This window comes from Myotis daubentonii, chromosome 15 (assembly GCF_963259705.1).
Source record: "Myotis daubentonii chromosome 15, mMyoDau2.1, whole genome shotgun sequence".
NCBI classification, from domain to species: domain Eukaryota; kingdom Metazoa; phylum Chordata; class Mammalia; order Chiroptera; family Vespertilionidae; genus Myotis; species Myotis daubentonii.
Window position 1 is genome coordinate 12985953 of NC_081854.1, and position 21763 is coordinate 13007715.

At 51.0% G+C, this 21763-nt stretch overlaps 1 protein-coding gene and 1 long non-coding RNA gene across 3 annotated transcripts; both read left to right on the plus strand.

Annotated features, from left to right (window-relative positions):
- The first annotated feature begins 3950 nt into the window (after positions 1 to 3950).
- On the plus strand, positions 3951 to 8574 carry LYPD3 (LY6/PLAUR domain containing 3). Of its 2 annotated transcripts, XM_059666316.1 has the most exons (5): positions 3951 to 4108; positions 4903 to 5034; positions 5713 to 5883; positions 6423 to 6584; positions 7576 to 8574. In XM_059666316.1, exons 1-5 carry the CDS (start codon positions 4024 to 4026, stop codon positions 8064 to 8066), a joined length of 1041 nt encoding a protein of 346 aa, XP_059522299.1. In that variant the 5' UTR covers positions 3951 to 4023; the 3' UTR covers positions 8067 to 8574. The 2 variants fall into 2 exon arrangements, with proteins under 2 accessions (XP_059522299.1, XP_059522300.1); XM_059666317.1 differs by lacking the exon at positions 4903 to 5034 and having other exon boundaries at positions 3965 to 4108.
- Positions 8575 to 13920: 5346 nt separating this feature from the next.
- LOC132216795 (uncharacterized) lies at positions 13921 to 21176 on the plus strand. The gene is made up of 2 exons (XR_009448797.1): positions 13921 to 14079; positions 20723 to 21176. It is a non-coding gene; the product is annotated as an uncharacterized LOC132216795 (long non-coding RNA).
- Positions 21177 to 21763: the final 587 nt, after the last annotated feature.

The following is a 21763-nucleotide window of genomic DNA, read 5'->3' on the forward strand; positions in this document are numbered from 1 at the left end:
ACTCGATGCTTTAGGTTTGACCCTAGGTGTCCCCTCCTCCAAGAAGCTCTCCCTGCTCCCTGGGCTGTGTCAAGGGTCTATTCTGGGCTCCTACAGTCCCCCAGGCTCCCTCCCCCACAGTGACCGCTCTAGGCTGTCACTGTGTGGAGACAGTCTGCACCCCCCCACCCCCAAACTCTGGCATTCTGTCCTTCTGGGACCTGGGTGTCCTGTCTGTCCTGTCCCAGGATTCCTTGAGGATCCAGAATTGGTACTTCCGAGTTCCAGGAATGCTGGTGCCCTAGTCCCCAGGCCCTCAGTGACCCCAGGTGGCCCTTAAGCCCTACCTCCAGGTGGGAGATGTCTGTGTTCTTGGGTCAGTTCATCCCCCAGCCCCTCTGCATATGGCACGTACTGGGCCGGCTTGGTGGCCTGTGACCAGTGTGGTTGACAGGCCCCCGTGTCAGAAGAGCCCTCTCAGGATGAATGCTCGGTGGTTGCTGCCTGGAAAGTCTTAATTTTGTATTTGAATGTGTGTTTTGTAAGTGAAGTCTGGAGCGATGTGAAGCCTGAGTTGGGGGATTGGAGCCTCGGCTCCATCTCCCACCTCCCCCGAACGGGTTCAGTCTGCCTTCCCTGCCCTGCCCTGCCCCTCCCCGTGACCCCTGCCACCCTCCAGCTCCGGCAGGGCCTGGGTGCATGTGGGAAGCTCAGGGTCAGGCATCTCAGGGTGGGACGTGGCAATGGGCAGCTGGTGGAAGGAGGACCCACAGCCAAGGTTGCTCTAGTTGTGGGGCAGGGTCTATAGACATCTGTGAGGGGCTCTGCTCACCCCACAAGTATCCCTGTGCCCAAGGGAACATGACCTTGAACACCATGAGGGGCCCAGAGAGGTGGTGGAAGGAAGCATTTCTATTTTTAGTACTTTTAAAAATATATATATTTTATTGATTTTTCACAGAGAGGAGAGGAGAGGGATAGAGAGTTAGAAACATTGATGAGAGAGAAACATCGATCAGCTGCCTCCTGCACACCCCCTCCTGGGGATGTGCCTGCAAGCAAGGTACATGCCCTTGACGGGAACCCTTCAGTCCACAGGCCAACACTCTATCCACTGAGCCAAACCGGTTAGGGCTATTTTTAGTACTTTTAAGGGCACTCTTTTCTGCCTTTTGAACTGGGTCCCCAAAGTTTCACTTTGCACTGAGCCCTCACCCCACCCCTTCTCTAACACATCCCAGACGGTACATCCCAGAGGGATTGGGTCTGAGACAGGCCGAGAACGTCACTGGGCTGAGCCTGCCCTGTTCCAGGGGACAGGAAACCCATAGTGGATATGGCCCCAGGCTTGTCTGAGGCCCCGGCGTGAACTCCAGTGCTGGGGCCTGCCTCCACCCTGACCCCTCTGTGCATCCATCCGGGGACCAGATTCTAAATCTTTTTCCAGTGACTCTGAGGAGAAGAGCCGGGAAGAGTCACTCAGCAGGTTAAACAGAGGCCCCACGTTCAAACCTCCCTCTGCTCTCTGGTCTGGGGCCAGGTGGGGGTCAGTGCCCAGAATCTGGGCAGGCCTGAGCAAGAGGAGGCTCCCCACCCTGGGTCCCATTCCCTCCCAAGACGCTAGTTCTTCTGGTCCAGCCAGTTAGGGTTCCTCCCTGAAACTCTCCCACGCGGCTGGGGCCTGCAGGGCCTCCTGCGTCTGAGCACACGGTAATAATAGCATTACCAGCCAGCCTCCCTCCACCCCTCCAGAGAGGGGTTTTCAGACCCATTTGGCAAAGGAGGCAGCCCAAGTTCAGAGAAGGAGACACCGCTGTTTGAGGTCACACAGCAGGGAGATGGCAGAGGCAGGATTAGGATCCCAGACTTGATACTTCGCCCACTGCCTCACTCCGCCATGGACACACTCCTCCCTTTATTATAGGACAGACACCTCAGCGGCTAAGAGAGGTGAAGACACTTAGCACAGGGTCACACAGCAAAAGTGGGGCTGGGATTCCAGGCTGGGAGGCAGGGAGGCGGGGGCAATGCTGAATGACCTCACCAGCAGTCATTCACTTTCTCCCTCATCATGATGCCAAGTGACCCCACCCATGTGACTGAGGTGCTAGTCATTGTTGGGAATTGGGGGAGGGGGAAGCAATGGGGTCTGGGGGACAAATAATATCTTTACCGACACAGCTGCTATTTTTACTGCCATCGATAGATCTTATCTATGAGCCAAGAGAAACAAAGCAAGAGTAAAGCTGTAACTTTATAGTATAGTATAATAAATATAATATAGTAAATATAATAAATAATATAATAAATATAATAAATATGATATGATATGATATGATATAATATAATATAATAAATATAATATAATATAATATAATATAATATAATATAATATAATATAATAAATATAATATAATATAATATATAAGCAGTCACATATATTAGCCAGGATATGGGAATGCTTAGTCATTTTGTGGTTTGCACAGTGTTCTTGTTCGTTTCTGTGTTCAGACATGGTGACGGATGCAGTGGTCCTGATTGTGTCTCGCTCCATTCCGGTCAGTGTGGCCCTGTCTGATGGTAGTGGTGTGTTGGTGTGTCGCACAACACCATGACCGCACTGTGAGTGCCAGGCCAAGTCCTGGCCAGCCGTCAGGGACTGCGTTTCTCTCTCTTACCTGGGAAACTGCCCAGGTCCCCCACCGGACTCCTGGTCTTCTCTGTCTCCCCTTCTAGAGTCTTTTCCTTTCTCACACAGAGGCCACAGAGGCGTTTTCCCTTTCTTTCTTTAATAATGATGTGCATTCAGTGACGTGTGTAAGTATATAACTCGGTGATCCTTTACATATTTGTACACACGTGTGACTACCTCCCAGAGGAAGAGTGTGGGGCTTCTCACCACGGCTTCCTTGGGACAATGCCTAGCCCATGGTCCCCCTGCTGAGACTTCTCTCACTAGTTTTGTCTGTTCTAGGACTTCATCTACGTGGAGTTACAATGTATGTTTTATTTGTTTAAGGCTTCTCAAGCTCAACATCGAGTTTTTGAGATTCGTCCATGTTGCTGAGGCCATTGGTGCGCTTTTGCACTGCTGTGCAATATTCCACAGGATTGGTGAACTACTCTTGCTTTTCCCCTTCACTTCCTGATGGATATTTGCATTATTTTCCAGATTGATCATATTAGAAAGTAAATCTGATTGTGTCCCCAGCTGATTGAGACCCTCTCAAAGGTTCTCCAGTTTTCTCAGATTTAATTCAAATCCCTTCTCAGGGCCTGTAACGCCCTAAGTGGTCTGGCCCCTGTCTGGTGCTTCTGTCTCACTTTCCACCCTTCTCCCTCGCCCTCTGAGCTCCTGGTGCACTGCTCTCCGCTGAGTTTGACTGGGTCTTGCTACTACCCACCTCTAGGTCTTTGCACCTGCTGCGCCTTCTGTTTTGTAATGCTCCCTGCCCCCACCCCGGCCTCCTTTATGGGCCAAATCCTCCATGTCCTTGAGACCACACAACTCTTACATCTTCAGGGAAGCTTCACTGACTGGCCCCTTTCTAGGGCCCACACCTCCTTGCAGCTCCCTTCCACTTCCTCCTTCAATGTCCTCCAGTGAATAACAATTTGTATGATTATTTGGTGAATATCTGTCTCCCCCATCAGACAGTGAGCTCTGTGAGGACAGGCACTGGTTCTGTCTTAATCTCCAGACCACAGCTGGCACACCATAGGTACTCATTAAATCTGTGGTGAGTGCCAAGCGTAGAGTAGACCCCCTCTGTGAACCTCAGCACTCTCCCCTCTTCCCCCCAAATACACAGACTTTCTTTTGGGAATCGTCAGGGAACCTGGACTCCCGCCATTTCCCTCCTTGGCAGCTGAGGGTGGCGCACCCAGGGGCGGGCCTCCCGCCCCACAGCGGACGCTGATTTGGCCTGGTTGGGCAAGGTCGAGGTTGCCTGGGGGGAAGTTACTCATCCTGAGCTCAGGTAAGAGGAACCGGGCTGCGAGGCGGCACATCGAGGGGGAACTCTGAGGGAGCAGGATCGCATCATGGACCCCGCCAGGAAAGCAGGTGCCCAGGCAGTGATCTGGACTACAGGTTGGCTGCTGCTGCTGCTGCCCATGCTGCTCCAAGGTACGTCTGGGTAGTTAAGTTGGTTAGAGCGTCGTCCCCATAGCTAAGGTTGTGGGTTCCATCCCTGGCCAGGGTACATGTAAGGATCAACCGATGAATGCATAAATAAGTGGAGCAACAAATCGGTGTTTCTCTCTCTCTCCCCCACCCCTAAAAAAAGATAAATAAACAAAAAGAAGGTGGGTCTTCTGGGGAGAGGAGTGGAGGGGGCAGCGTGGGGCCCCAGGAAAGAGGGTCCCCTCACTCCCTACAGAGGGGGCTGTGGGAAGGACCTGGCATCCGGAGGAGAAGGGCTATGGGAATGATCGTCTGCCCTGGTCAGAAGGGGCTGTGGGAAGGGCCCCCCATCCTGGGCCGAGGGGACCGTGGGAAGGATTCCCGCCCTGGGGGAGGGGCCTGTGGGAAAAACTCTTCCAACCCGAGCAGAGGGGGCTTGTGGGAAGGGATCCCTCACAGAGCTGCTCATCTGTGGGAAAAATCCTCCCATCCCGAGCGGAGAAGTGTGGGAAGGTGCTCCCCATTCATGGCAGAGTTCTCCCAGGGCTTCCGGTCAGGGATGGGGCACCTTGGGCCTAGGGCTCCCCCTGTGGGCCTAGGGGGCTTGAAGGAAAGGGACACAGTGTCTCCCCTGACCCCATATTGGTGGGAAGCTTTTCCTCACTCCTGCCCTGGAAAAGGATGTGCAAGAGGATTGTCTCGTCCTGGGGAGCGAGGGCGTGGGAAGGGGCGCCCTCCGTTGGGGGGAGGGGGGCGGGAGGCGGCTTAAGCAGCGGTCCACTCCACCTCGCCCCCAGGAGCTCAGGCCCTGGAGTGCTACAGCTGCGTGCAGAAAGCCGATGACGGGTGCTCTCCGCAGAAGACCAAGATCGTGAAGTGCGCGCCGGGCGTGGAAGTCTGCACGGAGGCCGTGGGGGCGGTGGAGACCAGTGAGTGGGGCCCCCTGGCCCACGTACCTCCTCCTCCGGGCTCCTCCAGCCAGGCCCCGCCCCCTTATAGTCCAGCCCCGCCCCCTGATCTTGGCCACACCCCCCAGCAGCCCTGTCCCTCCCTTTCTGCCTGGCCCGGGCCCTGCCACAACATCGGGCCATTAGGGCTTAGAGGGCGGCGGGCTGAGAGTTGAGAAGTGGGTGGGTGAACCAGCAAGAACCAGGATCTGGGACCCCGATCCCTTCTGAAGCACACCCTGTCCATTTCTGCGCCACCACGATCTCCCTACCTTCTGCTGTCCCTGCCAGAATGTTCTCCTCCCCAGCCCAGCCTCCCCTATGCAATGGGGCCCTGGCGATGGAGATTCTGTTGAGTCTTCTAGGTTTCCCAGGCGGAGGCCTGGACGCTCAGACCCACATCCCACCCGTGTCCGAGGCCGCAGCTCCCAGGAGGCCCCGCCCCTCTCTGATCCTGTGCCTTTCTGTCAGCCTCCCAGTTCCTTCTCAGGGTGCCTTCTTATAGCTACCACCCCTGCCCCCCATTCTGTTCAATCTGTCGGCCTGGCAGCCCCTCGGGTTCAGCTTTTTGAAGTTCCGCCCCTCCGTTTGTCATTATCTCCTCGATCGGCTCTTCCTGAGGGCCTCGCCTCCTCTGATCCCTCCCCTTCCCTCCCGTAGTCCACGGGCAATTCTCGGTGGCAGTGCGCGGCTGCGGGTCCGGACTCCCGGGCAAGAATGACCGCGGACTGGACCTCTTCGGGCTTCTGGCCTTCATCCAGCTGCAGCAGTGCGCCCAGGACCGCTGCAACGCCAAGCTCAACCTCTCCACGCGAGCGCTCACCCCCGCAGGTCGGTGGGAGCGGGCCCCAGACCCAGCGCGGAGCGTGTGGGGCCGGAGCCGCTAGGGGTGCTCGCCAGCCCGACGCACGAGAGCGCAGAGGAGGCTGGGGCGGGGCCACGGCGCAAGCGGCGGGCCCCACCGCTGCAGGCATCTGTAGGGCTGGACGCCAGGGGCGGGTTCACGGGGTGGGACGGAGCTGGAGGCTCAACTAGGGTCGGACGAGGTGGGGAGTCGTGGGCTGGAGCCATCCCAGGCCGAAGTGTGCTTTCCGAACCATGTTTTTTTTAAATTAAAAAAATATTTTTATTGATTTCAGAGAGGAAGGAAAGAGAGGGAGAGAGAGGTAGACACATCAATGCTGAGAATCATTGATTGGCTGCCTCGTGCACGCCTGGGGATCGAGCCTGACACCCGGGCATGAGCCCTTGACTGGAATCGAACCCGGGACCCTTCCGTCTGCAGGCCAATGCTCTATCCACTGAGCAACCCGGCCAGGGCCCGAACCTTCTTGACCCCTTCCTCACACCCGGCTCCCTCTCCCTCGTAGGTAATGAGAGTGCGTACGAGCCCAACGGCGCTGAGTGCTACAGCTGCGTGGGGCTGAGCCACGAGGAGTGCCAGGGCACCAGACCGCCCATCGTGAGCTGCTACAACGCCAGCGACCGCGTCTACCAGGGCTGTTTCGACGGCAACGTCACCTTGACGGCAGGTGAGCGAGCCGCGGAGCAGGGGCGGCAGCACTGGCAGCCTTTCCGAGGCCTCCCGGGCGATGGCAGCCCTTTATGCAAAGTCCCCCCACCTCCGACGCACTCTGGGCGCTGTCGGCCTAAGTTCTCATCTTGTTTTCAGAGCTTCTTGAGAAACGCTGTCCTAGGGCATGGGGATAGGATGCTTTCTGTCCTAGTTTTTTCGGGAGATGCATTTCCATAGAGGCCTGCTGAGTGCAGAATGCAGGGACGTGCTGTGGGAGTGTATTTAAACCTTCAAGCGTCTACCGGGCATTGCGGGGGAATCTGGTTCTGACTCCGTACAACTCAAGCGGTTAGGGTGCCCCCCTAAACCACATAGGAGAGGTGTGGGTCTGCCTCGGGGAATCATGGGAGATGAAGTTCTTCAATCCCTCCCACCGCCCACCCCTCTGCCAGGTGTATTATGAGAGAGTAATTCTAACTCTAGGACTAAATATTGGCGGTGTTATGGGGGGGGGGGGGGGAGGGGGGCAGGAGGGAGGTGGGGGACTTTTGCTCTTCTCTTTGTGGTTCAGCCTCTCAAACTACTACAGGAAATGTGACCCATCCTTTGCCAAGGACTGGGACAGTGTTTCTCCAAGTGAGGCCTGAGTTGAGACTTTTGGATCAATGGAACCAGAGCCCCTCTGTCCCCTGTTTTGGAGTTTTTTAAAAAAATATATTTTTTGGTTGATTTCAGAAAGGAAGGGAGAGGGAGAGAGAAATAGAAACATCAAGAATCATTGATCAGCTGCCTCCTGCACGCCCCCTACTGGAGATGGAGCCTGCAACCCCGGCATGTGCCCTTGACCGGAATCGAACCTGGGACCCTTTTGTCCCCCGGCCAATGCTCTAGCCACTGAGCCAAACCGGCGAGGGCTGTTTTTGAGGTTTTTGCCTCTAAGTTTTACTCTGGCGGGGCCTACCCGGCCCTGTCTTCAACGCCCGGCCCGTGTGTGTCTCCCTCCTCAGCCAACGTGACCGTGTCCTTGCCCGTCCGGGGCTGCGTCCAGGACGAGTTCTGCACCCGGGACGCGGTGACAGGCCCCGGCTTCACGCTCAGCGGCTCCTGCTGCAAGGGGCCCCGCTGCAACGCAGACCTCCGCAACAAGACCTTCTTCTCCCCGCGAATCCCGCCCCTGGTCCTGCTGCCGGTCCCTCGGTCCACCACTCCGGCCACCAGCACCCCGGCGGTCACTACCTCCGCCCGAGCGCCGACCAAGCCCGGCTCCACCACCAAATCCAGCCCCGCCTCCGCCAGCCAGACCCCCCCGAAGGCGGTAGAACCCCAGACGGCGCACAAAGAGGAGTCCAGCGTGGCCGGAGGCGCCGCGGGCCACCAGGACCGCAGCAATAAGGAGCAATACCCCACGAAAACGTGGGCCCACAACCAAGGCTCGGCAGCGCCCGCGGCCGGGCTGGCGGCTCTTCTGCTGGCTGTGGCTGCTGGCGCCCTACTGTGAGCTCCTCCTCCGCCTGGGAGCCTCCTCCCTGCCCTCCTGCCCTAGCCCTGGGTACCCTCCCCTCCCCGCTCCGCCACCGGACTGGGCTGGCCCAGCCCCTGTTCTTCCATTTACCTCACTCAGTACCCAGCTTCCGCTGCGCTGGCTTGCGGCTCCGGGAAATAAAGGGACCTTTGTACATATCCTCTGGGTGTTGTAGCTTTTTGAGGCAGCAGATGTCTCTCCCCTGCGCTCATGGTGACGAGAGTACTTGGAATTGTCCCCGGGACTGCGGGAGAGACCACGATGAGCTTTCCCAGAGCCAACCTGGAAGGTGGGGGGCAGAGCGGGGCAGTGGGTGCCTCCTCTGCGGGTGGCGGGCGGCTCTGCCCGGCATCTCCGTGGGAACCGTCTCAGCGGCTGTCTTCCCACTAGACTGTGAGCTCCTCAAGGGCAGGGACCGAGCCTTATGCCTCTGTGGTCAGTTTCTGGAACGTAAAGGCCTCAATAAAAGTTGGATTACTTTGTACAGTGTTTCGAAGGAGTCATTTCTACCTCATTTCTTCCAATGACCTCTTGAAGCTCAGCTAGGGAAGAAATGCCAAGACCTTCCTGTAACAGAGGAGCTGAGATACCCCAGGGGGGAGTCTGGGTTTGAACAACTTTCTTTTTCATTATTTTTTAAAATATATTTTTTATTTGACTTCAGAGAGGAAGGGAGAGGGAGGGAGGGAGAGAAACATCAATGATGAGAGAGAATCATTGATCAGCTGCCTCCCACATGCCCCTTTCTGGGGTCAGGCCTGAAATCTGGGCCTCTGCCCTGACCGGGAAAGCCACGGAGCCACACGGAGCCACTTTTATTTATTGATTTTAGAGAGAGAGGAAGGGGGGGGGGAGAGAGATTTGTTGTTCCATTTATTTTGCATTCATTGGTTGATTCTTATCTGTGCTCTGCATGGGGGTCGAACCCGCAACCTTGGTGCATTGGGACAGTGCTTTAAGAGCTTCCCTGCCAGGTGCCAGATAATTAATTAATTAACTAATTAATTAATATTGTTGACATTATTACAGATGTCCCCCACTCCCCATCCCCACCCTTTGCTCCCTCCACCCAGACCGCCCTCCCCTCCCTCTGGCCCTAGCCCCATTGCCGTCTGTGTCCATGGGCTATGCATATATGTTCTTGCCAGGCATTTTTAAAAGCACCCATTGTTTGCTGGTGCCAGGTACTGTGGCAAGCACTTTCCACGCACCACTGACTATTCAGAGCCTTCCTGTAATATAGTATTAGCATTTTGTTTTCCAACTTTTTAAAAAAAATATATTTTATTGATTTTCCACAGAGAGGAAGGGAGAGAGATAGAGAGTTAGAAACATCGATGAGAGAGAAACATCGATCAGCTGCCTCCTGCACATCTCCCACTGGGGATGTTCCTACAACCCAGGTACATGCCCTTGACCGGAATTGAACCCGGGACCCTTCAGTCCTCAGGCCGATGCTCTATCCACTGAGCCAAACCGGTTTTGGCTCCAACTTTGATTAAAAAAAATTTCACACCAACAGACCTGTTGGAAAGATCATGCAATGCACCTCCCTTTGCCCTCCGTTGAAGTCCCCAAACTTTTAACATTTTGTGAGGTCCACTTATGCTCCATTTTACAGATGCAAACACTGAGGCACAAACAAGATTAAGTCACTTCCTCAAGCTTTCCCAGAGCTGGGTTGGGACCCAGGGAGTCACCCTAGAGCAGCGGTTCTCAACCTGTGGGTCGCGACCCCTTTGGGGGTCGAACGACCCTTTCACAGGGGTCACCTAAGACCGTCGGAAAACACATATATAATTACATATTGTTTTTGTGATGAGTCACTGTGCTTTAATTATGTTCAATTTGTAACAATGAAATTGGGGGTCACCACAACATGAGGAACTGTATTAAAGGGTCACGGCATTAGGAAGGTTGAGAAACACTGCCCTAGAGGGTGCCCCCAAAACAACTAGTTTGCATGTGAGGTGTTGTGGGACACAGACGGGAAGGCCCTGCCCTGATCTATGGCTCACCAGTTAGTGCTGCACTGTTCAATATGGTAGCCACCGGCCACATGTTGCTGTACACATGCAAATTTAAATTCATTAAAGTTAAAATTAAATAAAATTTAAAATTCAGTTCCTCAGTCACATTTCAAGTGCTCAAGTAGCCACATGTGGCTACTGTATGGACAGTACAGATATGGAAATTTCCATTATTTTAGCTCTGGACTCTAGGGTGTAACAGAGAAAAGACCCATGATTTTATCTTTTTATTTATTTATCTCTCCACCCCCTCCCCCCACTGATTTTTAGAGAGAGTGGAAAGGAGGGGGAGAAACACAGAGAGAAAAACATCAATGTGAGAGAGACACATTAACTGGTTGTCTCCTGCGTGCCTGGACCAGGGCCAGGGAAAGATCACAGGATCCAAAGTATGTGCCCTTGACCGAAATTGAACCTGAGACCCTCAGTCCAAGGGCCAGCACTCTAACCACTGGGCAACCCGGCTAGGGCACGACCTGTGATTTTAATCCACCGGGTGTTGGTGGTGAGCCGAGGCCTGGTCAGAGAGTGTGTCAGCAACAGACTGGGGAAAAATTTAGTCAGCTGGCTTTTCCTCCCCTCACTCTTATCTTTAATATTTTTTTAAAAAACCCTTTCATCTTCCTGTTATTCTTTCCTAGTCTCCACCCTGCCTCTGACCTGTCTATCAGGAGCATAAATTCAGTTGTTAGTGTACCGTAGTCCTAATTGCTTCGGTGAAGGTCATAATAAACTTTCCAATGGCCTGAGTCAGAATTGTGCTGGAATCAGCGTGTCTCCTTGGCTGGCTTCGGCCAGGTCAATCCATTCAGGGGAAGAAATCTACCAGGTGAGCGTTTATAGGTACCATCAGGTGTCACGACCATGGATTAAAACCCAAGCTGGGGATTATGGGCTAATTAATGGGCTTTTCTTTCCTGAATTAATTTACACGGAAATATGACAGTGCCATTTCAGTAAAAGCACAGCTACGTGTGGTTGTGGACAGGCTGTCTGATGGAATGTACTCCTGCGTTTGGCGTGTAGTGAAAGGGTGTCCGGAAGAGCGCAGTCCGCCTTTAGAAGGAGCGATTGTTCAGCCCTGGCCCACAACCTCCAGGCTCCTCCCTGCCCAGCAGAGCTTCCAGCCTGTGCTGTGCTTTGTGGGAGCCGTGAGCACTGAGCCCAAGTGATGGGTGTGTGCCTGCAGTGTTTCAATCTTATTTGAATTAGCTTACATTTATTTTTTTTTAATTTTTTTTAATTTTTTTTTATTGCTTAAAGTATTACAAAGGGTATTACATATGTGTCCATTTTATCCCCCCGCCCTAGACAGTCCCCTAGCCTCCCCTATTCCCCAGTGTCTTATGTCCATTGGTTATGCTTATATGCATGCATACAAGTCCTTTAGTTGATCTCTTACCCCCCTACCTCCTGCCCCCCAACCCTCCCCGGCCTTCCCGCTGCAGTTTGACAATCTGTTTGAGGCAGCTCTGCCTCTGTATCTATTATTGTTCAAAAGTTTATAATGGTCTCTATTGTCCATGAATGAGTGAGATCATGTGGTATTTTTCCTTTATTGACTGGCTTATTTCACTTAGCATAATGCTCTCCAGTTCCATCCATGACGTTGCAAATGGTAAGAGTTCCTTCCTTTTTACAGCAGCATAGTATTCCATCGTGTAGATGTACCACAGTTTTCTAATCCATTCATCTACTGATGGGCACTTAGGCTGTTTCCAAATCTTAGCTATGGTGAATTGTGCTGTGAATTAGCTTACATTTAAATGAGCTTGTGGCTGCCATGTTGGACAGCGAAGCGTTAGATGGACAGCTGGCGTGTTTGGCCAAACTGGAGTGCTGTCTTCTCATAATTGGGTTCAATGAACAAACAGAGGTTCCTGATTTGGGATCTAAGCATGACATTTCTCCCTGACTGTGCAGGACTGTTCTTGGGGACTAGTCTCTGCTTTTCAATATCAGCATGACCGTGGGCTGGCCATTTCGCTTCTCTGAGCCTGCGTTTCCCAATCAGCCAAGCGAGGGATAATATCCCTTTTGCAGGGTGTTGTGAAGTCGGGCTAAAGTTCCAAGCCAGCCCCACCTTTCCCTAGCTGTGTGACCTTGGACGTGTTACTTAATCTTTTGTGGCCTCAGTTTCTGCAACTTTAAGATGGACATTAACATTACCTTCCCTCTGAAGTAGTTGTGAGGATTAAGCAATATCTGCACGGCACTTAGGACAGAGCCCGGGTGTGATACAACCTATACAGTATGTGTTTGCTCTTCTTATTCTTGTAAGAAGACTGGGCAGAGAGGGTAGGTCATGACATCAATTCAGTGAGTCTCTACCAGTAGTGTTGGGGCTTATCTCGTTACCGTTTCTCTTGGGATTGATTTTTCTGTGTTATATTCCAGTTCTTAAAAACCGTATTCGATATTATCTTTTAAAGCAAGGAGATGTTGTTTTGTGCTGCGTTTGTTTCAGGTTCAGAAACATGTTTTGTACTGGTTTTGATATAAAAAAAAATTCTTGCCCGGCCAGTGTTGCTCAGTGGTTAAGCGTTGACCCAGGAACCAAGATGTCACTGGTTGATTCCGGTCAGGGCACATGCCTGCGTTTCCGGCTCGATCCCCCATAGGGGGCGTGCAGGAGGCAGCTAGTTGATGATGTTTATCTCTCATCGATGTCTCTCTTTATCCCTCTCCCTTCTTCTCTCTCTAAAATCAATAAAAACATTTTTAAAAAAGTAAAAAAACAAAAAGCTTCTTACTTCCTATGTGCTCAAACAAGTTTTTAAAGCACTGCTTTAGCCCTGGCTGGTGAGTTCAGTGGTTAGAGCATCGGTCCTCACACAGTGGGGTCTTGGGTTCGATTCTTGGTCAAGGGCACATACCTGGGTTGCAGGTTGGATCCCCAACCCAGTTGGGCCCAATTGATGTGCCTCTCGCATCGATCTTTCTTTCTCTCTCTCTCTCCCCCCTTCCTCCCTTCCACTCTCTCTAAAAATCAATGGAAAAAAATATCCTTCAGGGGAGGATTAACAAAAACAAAAAAAGCACTGCTTTAATCTTTAATTGGAAATATCTCAAAATTACAGAAAAGTTGTGCATACAGTACAAAGAAATTAATTTTCCTAAATCATATGAGAGTAAGTTGCCAATATTATGCCCCACAATGTTTAGTGTGTGTTTCCTACAAACAAGAACCTTCACGGCCGAAACCGGTTTGGCTCAGTGGATAGAGCGTCGGCCTGCGGACTGAAGGGTCCCGGGTTCGATTCCGGTCAAGGGCATGTACCTGGGTTGCAGGCACATCGCCAGTGGGAGATGTGCAGGAGGCAGCTGATCGATGTTTCTCTCTCATCGATGTTTCTAACTCTCTATCTCTCTCCCTGCCTCTCTGTAAAAAATCAATAAAATATATTAAAAAAAAAAAAAGAACCTTCACGGAACCAAAGGATAACTTCAAACATAAAAAAGATTAGCATTGATAAGTTTCTACTCTCTAATCCTCATACTCCATTCAAGCGTCACCAGTCGTCCCAATAAATGGCCTTCACAAATTCAGCCGAGTACATTTACCTGTTAGAATGATGTCATGCAGGTTTTTTTGTTTTAGTTTTTAGTCATGCAGTACGTGTTTTTTAATTTTTGTTTTTACTTTTAAATTAAATTTTACTTTTCTCCCCATCACCATTTACCCCTCCATACCCTCTTCCTCCTCCAGCCCCAACTCCCCACAATCACCACACTGTTGTCCATGCCCATGAGTTCTTTCTTTTTTGCTCAGTCCCCATCCCTCCCCTACACTGCAACACCCCACCCCCAACCAGAGCTGCCTGCCTGCTCTGCATTTATGAGTGTCTCTATTTGGCTTCTTAGCTCATTTCCACATATGAGTGAAATCATTTGGTACTTGCTGTTCTTTGGCTTATTTCACATAATGTTCTCCAGGTCCATCCATGCTGTTGCAAAGGGTAAGAATCCCATTTTTGGTTTTTTAATTTTTTACAGCTGTGTAGTATTCCATTGTGTAAATGCACCGTAGCTGTTTTCTCAACTCATCTACTGATGGGCACATGGGCTGCTTCCAAATCTTGGCTATTGTAAATAACGCTGCCATGAACAGAGGGGTGCATGTCCTCTTTCGAGTTAGTGTTCCAGGTTTCTTTGGATAAATTCCCAGAAGTGGCATTGCTGGGTCATAAGGCAGTTCCATTTTTAGTTTTTTGAGGTAACTCCATGCTGACAGCAGCCCCACCTGGGCAACTCGGCTTTCCACAGCGACAGCCGAATAAATTTAAATACTAATTGACTTTATTGAATGATTCACCAATCAGGCAGTGTCCCACTTAGCAAACAGAAGGCAGCTCCCAGGAGCTGTACAAAATGGAAGGTTTTATGGACAGATTACCTCACTCGTGCGGATCAGGAAATTCCAGATGGGTTGGTTTAAAATTCTCTTCCTGGGAGAGACTAACCTGCACTTTGGGCCTTTTTCTTTTCAACAACAGTAAAGGGTTCAAGCTGGACTCTGTCATTGCACTGAGCTGTCCTGTCTCTTTAGCTTCCTTTGGTCTGGAAGAATTCTCCCCTCTCCCCTTGACCGTCATGACTCTCGTGAACATCACAGGCCAGTTTTGGGGTGGGATGTCCATTGGTTGCCTTGGTCTGAATCCTTTCCCGATCAGATTCAGTTTATGCATCTCGGGCGGGAGTGTCCCAGGAGATGTTAGGCTCTTCTGACACCCCCTCAGGAGGGTCGCTTTCAGGACAGTCACTTTAATCGCTTGGGAGAGGTGGTGTCTTTCAGGCTTCTCCCCTGGAAGTCACCCTTCCCCGCTTTGTAATGAAGGTGTTTTCTGGGGAGACATTCAGGGGCTGTGTGACTATCCCGTTCCTCACCACATTTTCTCTTTTATTTTAAGAGTATGTTTATTAAAGCTGGGGGCAGTGAGACAAGGAAGGGCTTAGGGTGGAAGAACAAGGGAGCCTGGAAACAGGACAGGAAAGTGAGCCACGTGGGGCTGTGTGGGCCCAGAGGGAAGTAAGTCCCAGGCCTTGGAGACAGGTTCAGGAGGTAAACCTGGGACGAGCTGCTGCCTGCTGCCCGTTGCTCCCCTTGTTGCAAATCTTGTGGGGACCCTTAGAGTTTAGGAGATGCATGCCTGAGAGGGAAGAAAGGTGTGAGGGCGCTCCTCATCACACTTTTGATTTATTAATTTATAGACTCATAGCATTGGTGGATTATAATCTCTTATAGTCATGGTTTGTTCTCATGTTCCAATTGTCCCCAGTTTGACCTGTGGGAGCTCCTGTGAGCTGGTCGCTGAGTCCTTTCAACCTGTCCCCATCATTCTTCGAGCATTTTTTTGTTTGTTTTGCTTCCTGGCACAACAAGCCTGCCAGGCTTACCTTGTCCTAGAATTAGCCTTTACTCCAGGAAGCCCTGGTACATTTCACTGGAAGATGACATTTACTTACTTATTTTTGTTAATCCTCACCCGAGGATATTCTCCCCCCCACCCCCACCCCCCCATTGAATTTTGAGAGTGGAAGGGACGGGGAGAGACACACAGAGAGAAACATCGATGTGAGAGAGACATAGATTTGCTGCCTCCTGCACCCTTCCAGACGACCTGGCCTGGGAGGCAACCGAGGTACGTGCCCTTGACTGGAACAGAACCCAAGACCCTTCAGTCAGAGGGCCGATGCTCAAGCCGGCTTGGGCTGGAGGGTGACATGTAGAAACCAAGATTTGGGACCAATAGCTGTGGTTGTTGCTATTGGGTTCTTGCTGCACCCAGGCTTTCTCAGTGGACAAAAGTAGGAAATATGGATGGATATATTTACATACACATGTACATCCGTAGTTATTCTACATCTATCTCTATATCTTGAAAATCAGGCGGCTACTCTATCTCCAATTCCAGCCCCTCATATAGGGTTCATTTTACTAGTAGTTTTCTCCCTTTGCATAATTGTAGTTCATTTCTCCATGAGTGAGAACTCGGGCTCTCTATGTCCTTGATATACTTACTTCTGTGCTCAATTCCCCTGAAAGTAGCCAGTCTTTTACAGCTGCCACTGCCCACACCCCACAGCCCCTGGGGCGGACACCTGCTCATCCCACCCTATTCTGAGCCCTGCATCCCCCTCTCCAACTTGCTTCTGTTCAGGAAGGGAAAGGAAAGGACAACAAAGGAAGAGCTTAATGTGTTTAAAATAGATCTTTGTTTTGCTCTTCCAATGGCTACTCCTAGCTGCGCTTTCCTTTCCTTTTCTCTTTCTTGTTAAAAAATGCAAGATTCTGCATAACTTAAGTGTTCTTTTGTTGCACTGGACAGAGCTTTAAAACGTTTCAGCCCTAGATGGTTTGGCTCAGTGGACAGAGCGTTAGCCTGTGGACTGAAGGGTCCTGGGTTCGACTCTGGTCAAGGGCATGGGCCCAGTGTGCAGGTTCGATCCCCAGTGTGAGGCATGCAGGAGGCAGCCGATCAATGATTCTCTCTAATCATTGATGCTTCTATCTCTCTCTCCCTCTCCCTTCCTCTCTGAAATCAATAAAAATATATTTATAAATAAATAAGTAAATAAAGAAAATGTTTCCAGCACAGCACTCACTAAATCAGGAGTCAGAGGAAGAGAAGAGGAAGGAGGAGATGGAGGAAGGACAAAAGGGGCAGGGGAATCCAGGCAGATGAAAAGCAACAGAGGGAGAAAAATGACCTCATCTGCCGCCCATGTTTTTTCCAAAGTTTGGTCGTTGAGGTCCATGTTTACGCTTGAGAAACAGATTTCAACATCAGGCAGGGCTGGCTGGGGACAAGGCAGCAGGCAGGAGACAGGTGGAGCGTCTGCCTGGACTGGCCTTGCTGGTTTCTCTTCTTCCGGGCTTGTGTTTTTAAGGAAGGGCTCATTTCATTTTAATTGCATAAGAAACACATGGAGACCTTCTTGCTGTGAGACAAACATTCAAGCCGTTCAGAGAGAGCAGAAAGCCCCTTTGAGGAATGGGCGGCCAGCCAGCGGCAGAGGGGGAATTTGAGCGCAATTTGGAAATGCTTTTCACAGTGACAAACATGCATAATGTTTGACTTGGCAGTTTTCCTCCGAGGAATTCATCGTGGCGAGATGGGTTCATATGGCTGACAGAAGGTCTGCTCAAAGGCTCTGAATTCCAGTAGTATTGGTAATGGCAAGAAACTAGGAATATCCTAGAGGTTTATTAAGAGGGGACTGGTTAAGTTAATTGTAGTACATTTAGACAGTTTGGTGTGTTATGGACACTGAACAAAACAAAAGGATATTATGCGAAGTGAAATAAGTCAGAGAAAGACAAATACCATATGATTTTACTTATAGGTGGGATCGAAAGAACCAACAAAGACAAACAAACAAAACAGGAACAGACTTATAAATACTGAGAACAGTCTGATGGTTGCTAGGGGGGAGAGGGTTTGGGGGGGTAAGTGAAAAAAGCGAAGGCATTAAGAAGTACAAGCCGGCAGTTATGAAATGGTCACAGGGATGTAAAATACAGCATCGGGAATATATAGTCAATAATATCGTAATAACTGTATGGTGTCAGATGGGTACTAGACTTATCAGGATCACTTATATCTGAAATGAATATAATATTGAATGCCTACTATAATTGAAAAATTAAAAAAATGCAACACATAAAAAAAACAACCCACAAGGCACATCTACATATACTCATCTGGAGAGATTTTGATTTTGTTCATGAAAAAAAAAAGCAAGATGAAGAACAGTGTGCCATCATTGTGTTAAAAAATGATCTCTGTGTGAATGTTTATAGATACAGTGGGGCCTTGACTTACGAGTGTCCCGACTCACGAGTTTTTTGAAATACCAGCTGTCTCTCGGCTGATTTTTTTGCATTGAGTTGATAGAGTAACTTGAGTTAACGAGCTCCTTAACGAGCTCGGTCTTGGACCCAATTAAACTCGTAAGTCAAGGCCCCACTGTATTTCAGGAAATACCCACAAGGCAATTAATGCTCTTGCCTCTGGAAAAGGATGGGGGTGGGGGGGACTTTTCCATCCTTCCCGTGTGATCTTGGACAAGCCTGTGCCTTCTCGAGCCTCAGTTTCCCCGTTTGGAAAGGGAGGTGATTAAATGAGAGACTAGAATTTTATTCCAGGGCAGGCACACCAGACAGGCATTGACGAGAGGCCCACTCCTCCTGTGACTTCACAAGGAGCCCACTCCCAGGTCGTGCTTCATCTGTTACCGGAAACAGAGCTTGGCTCTTGGCGGGGCTGCCCAGGGCCAGCGGCAGCGTGTGGGTTTTTGACTTCACACAGGAAACATTTCAAAACGTGAGTCCAGGTGACTGTGAGGGAACCGTAAAACAGGAAAAGGCTTAGCCACGAAGAAGCAACAGGATTGCCTGGGCCGGCTGCCCTCGCTCTCTGGGAAGTCGGGGGAAAGGGGCCTTGGGAACAGGTTCGGGGTTGACCTGGGATGAGCTGCCGCTGCCCATTGCTCCCCTGGTTACAAGCCTCGTGGGGTCCTTGAGAGTTTAGGAGATGCATGCCTGTGGGGGACGGAGTGGGGGGAGAGGGAAAAGGAATGGAGGGACTGCTCCCCAGAAGGAGACTGTGCCCTGGATCCTTTGTCTTTTTCTTTTTATAATTTAAATATATTTTATTGATTTTTACAGAGAGGAAGGGAGAGGGATAGAGAGTTAGAAACATCGGTGAGAGAGAAACATTGATCAGCTGCCTCCTGCACACCCCCTACTGGGGATTGATCCTGCAACCAAGGTACATGCCCTTGACCAGAATCGAACCCAGGACCCTTTAGTCCGCAGGCCGACGCTCTATCCACTGAGCCAAACCGGTTAGGGCATGGGTCTTTTGCCTTGAGGCTTTTATCTCTTTCGCTCAGGCGGGCGTCTTAGGGGAGGGTTTCAGCAGAATATTCATCATTTTTCCAGGTCTGCTCCTCCAGGGGCCTGGTCTCCACGGACTGGTCACTGTCAGGGCGGGGTGGTCCTGGTGAGGCCCACCTGGTTTCGCTGCTTTTCTGGGTCTGGAGCTGAAATACAACTGAGGCCGAGATGTTGTCTGTCGGGGGGTGACCTTCTGTAGCTGCTGTAAATTGCTCTGGGTTTGTTCAGCACCTGTCTCAGTTTCCCTGTCCCACTTGTCCTGGCTTCCTGGCCTGTCTCACATCCAACGTAAAGAATCGGCATTTGCGAATTTGCAGCCACCAGTCTGCAGCCAGATTCCCAAGGGGATTTTTCTAACTCCTTGGCAACCTACGGCAAGTAAGGGGAAGGTAATTCAATCCTTTCCTGTATCCCTTCATCCCACCACGCCCTCTTGCTTGGGTCCAACAGTGGGTTTCCCCTTCAGGGTCCTCAAAAATCACCATCAATCTCGCCCACCTTGCCAAGGCCGGTTTGGCTCAGTGGATAGAGCGTCGGCCTGCGGACTGAAGGGTCCCAGGTTCGATTCCGGTCAGGGGCGTGTACCTGGGTTGCGGGCACATCCCAGTGGGAGATGTGCAGGAGGCAGCTGATCGATGTTTCTCTCTCATCGAAGTTTCTGACTCTCTATCTCTCTCCCTTCCTCTCTGTAAAAAGTCAATAAAATATATTTAAAAAAAAAAAATCTCGCCCACCTGGTGTGGCTCAGCTGGTTGTGCGTCGTCCTGTGCACCAAAAGGTCACCGGTTGGATTCCTGGTGTGCAGGCTCCCATAGATGTCTCTCTTTCTCTCTCTCTCTCTTTCTCTCTTCCCCCCTCTACCTTTCTCTCTCTCTCAAATTAATAAAAACACATTTTAAAAAATAATAATCATTCTGTCTGTGCTGAGCCCTCCCCTGAGGGTGGAGTGGCCCCGTGGGCGCTCGCTCACCCACCTTAAATGTGACCTGTGTAGCCGCCCATCTCAGTCGGTGCCCAAGGAGCTCCGCTGTCTGGGTCCAAAGCTCTGCTCCTCCACCACTTTGTGAGCTGGGGCAAGTCCCTCATCTTCCTGTGCCTCAGTTTCCTCTTCTCTAAAGGAGAAGCAATACTAGTGCCTAGTTTACAGGGTTGCTGTGAGGATGCCAGTAGCCAATATGTCTGTATCTGCCCTGTGCAGTATGGCGGCCCTGCCTTTCGCGGGCCCCATCTTTCTCTGGCCTCTCTGACTTGGCTGTGGAGGTCTTTCCATGGTGACAAAACACGAATAGTATTCAGTATATACATTTTGTAAATAAAATGTATTGTAGTTTTTTTAAAAAAAGAAAGAGAGACATGTGGCTGGTCTGAATAGAGACATGCTGCGAAGGTAAAATACAGCATTTTGAGGACTAAGTAGGAGAAATAAAAGAACGTAAAATACTTCACTGGTCATTTTTGTATAGATCACATTCTGAAAGGCTAATATTTTGGATATGTTGGGTTAAAATATGATATCCTCACCTGTTCCATTGTGCTTTTCCTAATGTGGCTCCTAAAAAGTTAAAAACAACATATGTGGCTCACATCATGTCTCTATTGGACGGCACTGGTTTAGAAACGCTCTGGGCATGTAAATGTTACCTTGTATTTTTTTTATTTTTATTTTTTTCCTTTTCTTTATTTTCCTTTTTATTTTTCAGAATAAGGAATGAGGACAGATCACTGGCAGATACAGAACTCTGTATGATTCCCAAATGTTTCTCAGATCGATTCATTTTCTTCTATGTCCCCTCTCTGAGCCCAGGCTCCCTCGCGTCTTGCCTACGTCCCGTTCTTGCTGCGTTGGCGTCTCACGTCTCATGGTGGCATTGCCCCTGGTGACCGATAGCCAGGCCCCCTCTATCCTGGGCACCGGGGAGGCTCGCCTTTCCTGCACCTCTATCCTGCAAGACCTGCGGCCACAGAAATAAGAGCAGGAGCGACAAGGGTGCTTCCAGGTAGAGGCATCTGAGCGGATGTTCTCTGTCCTGTGGACAGGACCACCCACCTTCCCAACTGCAGGGCCAGGGTGGGGGAGTGAGGGCGATGGGGAAGAGGGCCCTGGGAGCCCGAGACTAAAGGCAACGCGTGAGGAATAAACCTTGTTTGTTTTGAGCCCCTGCGTTCTGGAGTTGTTTGTCAGGGCGGCGTAACTGGGGCCTCCCCCACCCGCTCCGCTTGCTCTGCAGTTGGCCTGTGTGCGGATCTGGTCAAGGCCTCCCACCAGCTGCAACCCTTTCCTGCTTCCCAGCGCTGTCAGGACAAGGCCCAGCTGCTCCCGCAGCTTCTGAGGCCAGACCTGCCCTTCAGCACCATGCACACTGCTCCCGGCTCATCTTCAGCCTCTCCCCACCCGGACTGACATTTCTGTAAGCACCGCACTCTGCTGCTCACTGCCCAGCCTTTCCGTTCCTTCGTCCGGCCCTCGCTCTGCCTGGCTGACACCTACTCCTTCAAGACTCAGCCCAGGAAGCCCTCTCCAGTCGGGATCAGGTGCCTCCTTTGCCCCCCCCCCCCCGCCCCAGGGCTCCCCCCGGAATTGTCCTGATCCCTTTACATCATCTCCATCTGAAGAACAAGTCCCTCTCTGCCCCTGGATTTCAGTCCCCTGAGGGCAATGCCAGGGCTGTTTTTAGCGCCGCTGCTCACGTCAGGGCCAGACACTGAGGAGGGTTTCAATAAATGTCTGTTGACTGAATAAT

Coding starts and splice junctions, on each gene's coding strand:
- LYPD3 (XM_059666316.1), top strand. CDS start 4,024: ATGGACCCCGCCAGGAAAGCAGGTGCCCAGGCAGTGATCTGGACTACA. Junction 4,109..4,902: donor GCTGCCCATGCTGCTCCAAG/GTACGTCTGGGT, acceptor CCTCGCCCCCAG/GAGCTCAGGCCCTGGAGTGC. Junction 5,035..5,712: donor CGTGGGGGCGGTGGAGACCA/GTGAGTGGGGCC, acceptor TCCCTCCCGTAG/TCCACGGGCAATTCTCGGTG.